The sequence below is a fragment of the Antrostomus carolinensis genome, unplaced genomic scaffold (genome assembly GCF_000700745.2).
Source record: "Antrostomus carolinensis isolate BGI_N321 unplaced genomic scaffold, ASM70074v2 scaffold22475, whole genome shotgun sequence".
NCBI classification, from domain to species: Eukaryota; Metazoa; Chordata; class Aves; order Caprimulgiformes; family Caprimulgidae; genus Antrostomus; species Antrostomus carolinensis.
In genome coordinates this window covers 39,307-46,395 of record NW_010316087.1, presented here as the reverse complement: position 1 = coordinate 46,395, position 7,089 = coordinate 39,307, and the positions used below count along the sequence as shown (strand labels likewise).

Genomic DNA, 7,089 nt, shown 5'->3' with positions numbered 1-7,089 from the left:
GGGCCGGGGCTCCGCCCGCGGCGCGGAGGGCGAAAGTCACTTCTGCGAGTGTCGGTCCCCGAGTCGGCTCCCCACGGGATGCCCCGAGCGAAGTCTCATGGCTGATGCCTCCTGTGATGCTGTCTTGGCTTCATGGGGCCAGTAAATAGCTCAGCGGCTTCGAAGAGCAAAGGCACACCTGGTGAAACTGGCATCTCCAAAAAAGGCATTTTCTTGTCTCGGCCAACCATGGCTGCAGACTGTGTTACACAGATTATTCAACTCAAACAGGAGTAACTTCTATCGTTCCATGATTTTCACTAAAGAATCAAATTTTATTTAAAAATTTCCATGATTAATTAATATTCTTCCAAGTATTTTCTCTATACAGATCTGTCTTGCTCAGCTTCTTTGAAGTGGAGAGATCTGCAGTGATTTAGTGCTCCATTAAGTACTTATCTTCAGTACTCCACTTTCTGCTTGAAGCAGACTAAAATTCAACCTTGATGAGATACACCATACTGTATCTAGATCAGTGGATTGCTCCTGGGCAAGGTTTTACACTAATCTGCTTAAATTATAATAAATGAGTATATCGATACCAAGATTGTGGCTTGTTTGGCGTTTTGTTGTTCAAGTTTTTTTAAGGAATTTCTTTTTTTTGTTCGTTTAACATTTTTTGCATGGTGCATATATAAAAACAAGTGGATTCTTAAGTACAAACACTGCAGTTTCTTAACAGTTAACTGAATCACTGATTTAAAATTATTTTTCTTCTTGATTTCTAAAGTATGGAGGAGCCCCAGGAGGACCAGCATTTCCTGGACAAGCTCAGGATCCTTTGTATGGTTATTTTGCTGCAGTAGCAGGGCAGGTAAACTTAAAATGTTATATATATATATATTGGATTTTTTTTTCTGGGGAATAATTTCTACATTAGCTTTTGGAAAGAGGAATGCCTAATATTTGCAGCGAGGAAAGCTGTTGTTTCAAGTTTAAGAAAACAAATAAAACCAAACCAGAATGGTTTTACTTAGCCTACCTGCTATATATAGCTGCATAGCTATATACACAGTAACTATACTGTTTGAATAACACTGTTAGTTTCTATATAGTGCGTGTATGTGTGTGTAAATGCATATGTGTGTATATATATACACACATGTATGCATGTATGTGCTATGTTTCCTGCATAAGTATATACAGGAACTGTATAATTACATGAAATACTGTAACTGAATTGTGGCTCAGCTCTGGGTTGGGGGATGCTGTCAAGTTTCAGGAGAAAGAATTCAGAAATGGTGGGTAGCATGGGCTGTGGAGATGGCCTGGCTAAGAAAGGGAAATGCTAATAAGAAAGAGATAATTGCATGATCTAGACTTAATACATTCACAAATGGAAAAGCAGTCTTGAATTGTGCCAATATCTGGGTTTGCTGGTAGGATAGAGTGGTTATTCCTTTTGAGGAAAAGTCATTCACAACTTCCATATAGGTCTTTCTTTTTTTCCACCCTGTCATTCTGCACTGCGTTTTTAATTTCTTTCCTGTGATTTTTGTGGCATGCATTGGTTTTGTATGACTATACAAAATTACTAGAAATAAGTTCCTAGAAACAAGTAGTTCTTGAACTATATTACAGAGTTTGTGAACAAATAAGTTAGGTTTATTGAGCTGAAGTTCTGTCTTTGTTGGCCATAGGTATAGCTATGTATTGCACACTTCTAGGGTGTGTGTAAATCTAAAACTCTGCTCCTGGATCTGTTATCCACAGGTAGGCATAACCACAACAGGAAAGTTTGAATTTAGCAATATTAGCTGATGTTTAAATTTCCAGTTTAAGACTGTAATTTGGATTATTTTTGTCCTCTACATTATTATTTTCAATTATAATGCATCTTACAATCTATATATTAGTTCTTTAACATTGCTTATGAGAATATGTAAACCATATTTTTTGCAGTAAAGGAGAACACTGTAATGACCTGTGTGTAATGAGGCAAGCCCCTAGTAAGGTGGAGCCCAAGCTAAATTCTGCTGAACATGCTGACATTTGCCTGCCAGCTGAGATGCCTCTGCAGCCAGGTACCATCTGGATGTGTGCTAGGAATCAGCAGTGGAGCCAGTAACTGACGCTGGAAAGATGAGTAAGCTCCTTATGTAAAGAGAAAGGGAGGTAACAGCAAACAGGATGCAGCTCTGTGGAGAAGAGGTGGCAGGAGCTGGACCTCAGCCAAGCATAGACCATCCCCAGGCTTCTCAAGTCAGGCATGGTTACTGGAAGCGGGGGAGCCAGTGAGCTGGTGGGTGTGATGAAGTCAATGCTTAAGAGTACTTAAGTTAGTACTCTTAAGTACTTTTTATTTGTAGAAATCATTCCTTATTGAAATAAAGTGGCAGCTTTTGAAATGTTATCCTTGGAACTGGAAGAGTCAGTTTCAGAGACCAGTGGCTGTGCACAAGTAAGAACCCTGTAAAGAGACAGTGAAATGGAAGAGGTAAATCAGTTGCTTTTACAGCTATCCATGCAAATCTCTAAAAAGCCACATCTCATGGTTTTCTGTAAGTACTTATTGTAGAATAAGTAAAGTTTTGGCTATGATTCACTGCTCTCATGTTGTTTTAACACCTGTATGATATATAATGTTATCTCCAAGCTATCTTTGAAGTAGTTTACAACAGAGATCCTGTTTTAGATTTGAGGAATTAGTTTTCTTTGTTTACAGAAGAAAGTCAAAAGTATTGTTTCAAATCTTAATTAAATTAATCGAGTCTGTCTTTGTAGGAAGTAATAATTTTATTTTTTTAGTCTGTTCACAAAGCCTCTGTAACTTGTCTAGTTTAACTTTGTTTCAGAAGGCACAGAGTTTGGAGAGATTTGCTGCTTAATATGGCTATTTCAAATATTTTTTTGCCTTGGTTTTGTCCTGGGTGCAAGCGGCTATGTCTTGTTTGGTTGCCAGCCAAGTTAAACAGTTTCACTTTTTAAAAATTTATTTTCCTGTGAATGTAAAGTTTTAAGTACATCTGTATAGTTAGACTGATGGAGTAGATTGAAAGTAATTTCGGGTTTAGCTGCCGTTAAATTTACATAGAATCAAAACATTGATTTTTTTTTTTTTCAGACCTTGTCAAATATCATTTAAGATATTAAGTACTATTTGTTCTATAAATAATTAAACTTAATTTCTGAAAGTTACCTGTCTTTCCCATTCCCACCATGCCATTTAGTAGAATATCTCTATTCATAAAAAAAGGACAAAAAAAATGCTTACTGGATTTAAAAACATTAGGAAAATGCTGAGGCAAAGCAATAAATTTCAAATATAAAGCAACTCTCTTTTCCCTATTTAATGCTTTGCAACAGTCACATCATTTTTAATATCTACAGATATAATGTTCCATTCTTGAATGAGTTTAAATTAAACTCTCTGTGAACTGAACTTCATGTTGGGTGTGTGAGGAATGTGACCTAGAATTCCAGCTCTGCTTTTGGCAGCTCATTGCTTTCCATGAATTGGCAGTTGCTTTCTCTATTTGGCCCTGAGCAGGATGCATTGGAAGCATGTCATTTTCCAAACCACGCAGATAGGTATCTTTTCTGGCTTTGTTTTGTTTCTGTTTCAGAGTTCTTTGCTTTCTGCTTTTGTGTTTTCTGCTGACAACTTACTATTCCCCAAAAAATAGGGTTTTTTAGGTTTGTAAGTCTTAAGGCTGTCTTGAGAAAAGAGTATGTATGACCTGGGTTCTAAGTTTCCTGCTGTAGCAGTGAAATCACAAAAGTATAATCTAAAGTGACTACAATACCCACTAAGTTAGAATTAGTACTTTAAGGAAAGCTGTCTTTCTGTTAAAATTTGTGCCTTGGTTTCTATGCAGCTGGCTCTCAAGTATATGCTACCAATATTTTATGTGGGTTGGTTTGTTTCTTTGTTAAAGCTAAGTTCAGATCAAACCTGCCAATCCTGTTTGGTTTTTAGTACATCAAGAGATGGGAAAGCTAATGCATATTGCAAAAATATCAACTAAAGAAACGTCATTACAGATGTGGGTTATAAAAGGCAGTTTCTGTTGTATAGCAGACAAGTGATCAGTTGGTTTTTGAGTGGGTAACTAATGCCACTGAAAAGGGAGTGGGTGCTGGGAATAACCTGCCTGGGAGAGGGTGTTAAAACAATAGCTGATATATCTTCTGTTACCGAAAGGATGGACAAATAGATGCTGATGAGCTACAGAGATGTCTCACCCAGTCAGGGATTGCAGGAGCGTATAAACGTAAGTTAATAATTTAAATTTAAAAAAAACAAAGCAACCCTAAAGCTTACTAATTTTTATGCCATCTACTAGAAAACACTTGTGCCTTCTGCAGAGGTTTTTTATTATTATTATTTGCATGGTAGAAGGACTTCCTTTCCATATGGAGTACTTTGAAATGTAAATTCTCTGTATTCAGTTGTGTGTGTATAAGAACTCCTTTCTCAGCCTCCGTAGTTACCCACTGCTGAACTACAGAGTTGGAGAAGTGTTTTGTTTTGTAATGAACAGCCAATTCTTAAAAAGGTGTTTTGCTTTTTTTTTTTTTTAAATTGAGCTTTGGTATTGACCAAAAAAATATGTCAGGATATCTAGTGTTCAGTTTACAAAATCAAACTTCTGTGACTAAAACTGGCTTCCTCAGGTGGTATCTATGGTGAAATATAAGTGACGACTTTGACTGAAACCCAAAATCTTTATGGATTGAGATAAGAGCAAATTGATTTTAAATATAACTTGAATTGCCTCCAGATTGTGTGATGTCAGTTTTTCTACCAAGTAATGATTAAAAGCTCATACTTGGATCAAAAGATGGTGTGACTGTATACAGTGGAAGCAATTATATAATATTTTGTACATTATAACATATTATTAGTATATTATAAAAAGCAAATTAAAATGTTACATTTAGACAAACAAAACTGAAAATCACTCTTTTAATATAACTTATTTTTCCTTTTTCTAATTTAAACAGCTTTCAACTTAGAGACTTGCAGACTTATGATCTCAATGCTGGATGTATCCTTTACTATGAAATGTAAACATTTTTGCATTATGTAAGCAAAGATGAGAGGGTGCCCAAAATTTGGAAAATGCTTTGTAATTCCCATTTAGCTCTTACTTTGTAAGTATTATGATCAGTATATTTGGGGAACTACAAAATTCCATTCTTATTCATTTTACTGTATGAAATAATAATTCTAATACATGAGGCTCTCGGGGACAGATCTTCTTACAACAGGTGGTATTCCCTCTAAGTCTAGGGGACTGCTTCTCCATTGAATGTGTGAAGAATTAGCTCCAGCAGACCAGAACAGAGTTTTGTGCAAATGGATCATTGTGCTTTTGAAACTGGACAACACTGTAGATGTTCTGTAGACGTTCTTCCTAATGAATTAAGAATTTGTACTACACAGCCTGAATACAATCTTAAGTCCCCCTAAATCCTGTTGCTTGAATGAATCAGGTTTGAGGATCTAATGAGATGGTATATGGCATTCAGCAGTAGGACCTCTGGAAGACTTAGGCATACTATGCAAGGTTAGAATATTTGGAGATTTTTAGCCAAAATTGTCATGTTCAAGTGTTTTGCTGTTTAAAAAGAAGAAAAGCGTAAATGAAACTTGAAGGGCTCTTAGCTCACCTTGAACAAGCTGCTTAGAATGTGAGAGAACTGCTATTATTCTAACTTAAGTAATTTTTCATTTGGCATCTTGTTTTATTTCAGATATATATTTTATTGGTAACAATTACACTGTGGCAAGTAAGAGAAGTGTGTGAACTAACTTAAATTCACAAAGAGCAAATAGTTTTATCAGGTTTCACTGGGAAGAAGTGGAGAGAGCAAGTTCTCTGACCTTTGGTTTTGGTTGGTAGTATTCTCTCTGTGCTGTGGGATGCTGTAGTTAGTTTTCTACCAGAAAAATTAATAGTAAAATATTGTTAATATTGACCTTCAAGAAAGAGTTTTTAACTACAGAAGATAAAAAACCAAATTTCCATTGGAGAGAGAACTTTTTAATTTTTTTAAAGTTAAGGAACATTTTTCTTAGCTTTGGAATCAGAGGGATATGTCTGGCACACTGGGATTTAATGAGTTTAAAGAACTCTGGGCTGTGGTCAATGGCTGGAAGCAACACTTCCTAAGTTTTGACAACGATAGAAGTGGTACAGTGGATCGTCAAGAACTGGAGAAGGCCTTGATGAATATGGGTAAGTTGTGAAATGTTCTTGCTTCTGACACTGATTTACAGTATTTCCCAGTATCAGTTACCATCCCGCAGTAACTGACCCATGATATTTCCAATTAAAAATGTGTTGGATTCTGTTAACTTACTGTCTTTTCAATATAGACTTTTTATTTTCAAATAGGATTTAGACTGAGCCCACAGGCAGTGACTGCGATCACAAGGCGATACAGCACTCATGGAAAGATTACATTTGATGATTACATTGCCTGCTGTGTGAAACTCAGAGCTCTCACTGGTATGCTGGATTCTAGCCTTGTTACTGTCATGCCCATAATATATTTTTATTTCATAAAATCTGATTACTCAGTAACCTCAAGTTCAAGTTCAACTTCCACTTTCATGCAACACAAAGTAAGGTTCTTACAGGCAGAACTGCAACAGTTACAGGTTATTATTAGTTTTTAAATCTCCATTGAAAAATTGAGTTAAAACTAATGCAGGGTTTATTCCAGAGACTAGAAGAGTTATGTTATCAAAATTGGGAAACTGTATTTATCAACAGAACATAAAGGGCTGTGTATGATAAATATGAAAATTAAGAGTGGGAAATTAAGTCATGGAATGAATTGCACTGTTCTTCACGAGTCCTCATTCATGTGACTTGGGGAATTTATTGAAAGTACAATGCATTTTTTAAAAATGGATTACCTATAATTCTTACCTGTTTTTTTCTGTTTTGTTTTCTTAATGCACTTTTGCAGAATGTTTTAGAAGAAGGGATACATCTCAGCAGGGTTTTGTGAACTTCCAGTATGATGATGTAAGTGAACTTTAAGGCATCAGTTAAAGTAATAGGATAAAACTAAAGAAGAACTTTAAACTGAAGA

The 7,089-nt window shown here is 35.9% G+C and overlaps 1 protein-coding gene across 1 annotated transcript in view; it reads left to right on the top strand.

Annotated features, from left to right (window-relative positions):
• Positions 1–769: 769 nt before the first annotated feature.
• The window catches only part of SRI (sorcin), a gene marked incomplete at its 5' end in the record, with an annotated part of 7,162 nt that continues 842 nt past the window's right edge, over positions 770–7,089 (top strand). Inside the window, 6 exons of the mRNA XM_010168178.1 lie at positions 770–853; positions 4,184–4,253; positions 4,987–5,030; positions 6,077–6,224; positions 6,384–6,497; positions 6,964–7,022. Of these exons, the coding sequence (XP_010166480.1) occupies positions 770–853; positions 4,184–4,253; positions 4,987–5,030; positions 6,077–6,224; positions 6,384–6,497; positions 6,964–7,022 (519 nt within the window). The remainder of the gene's footprint in view (positions 854–4,183; positions 4,254–4,986; positions 5,031–6,076; positions 6,225–6,383; positions 6,498–6,963; positions 7,023–7,089) is intronic.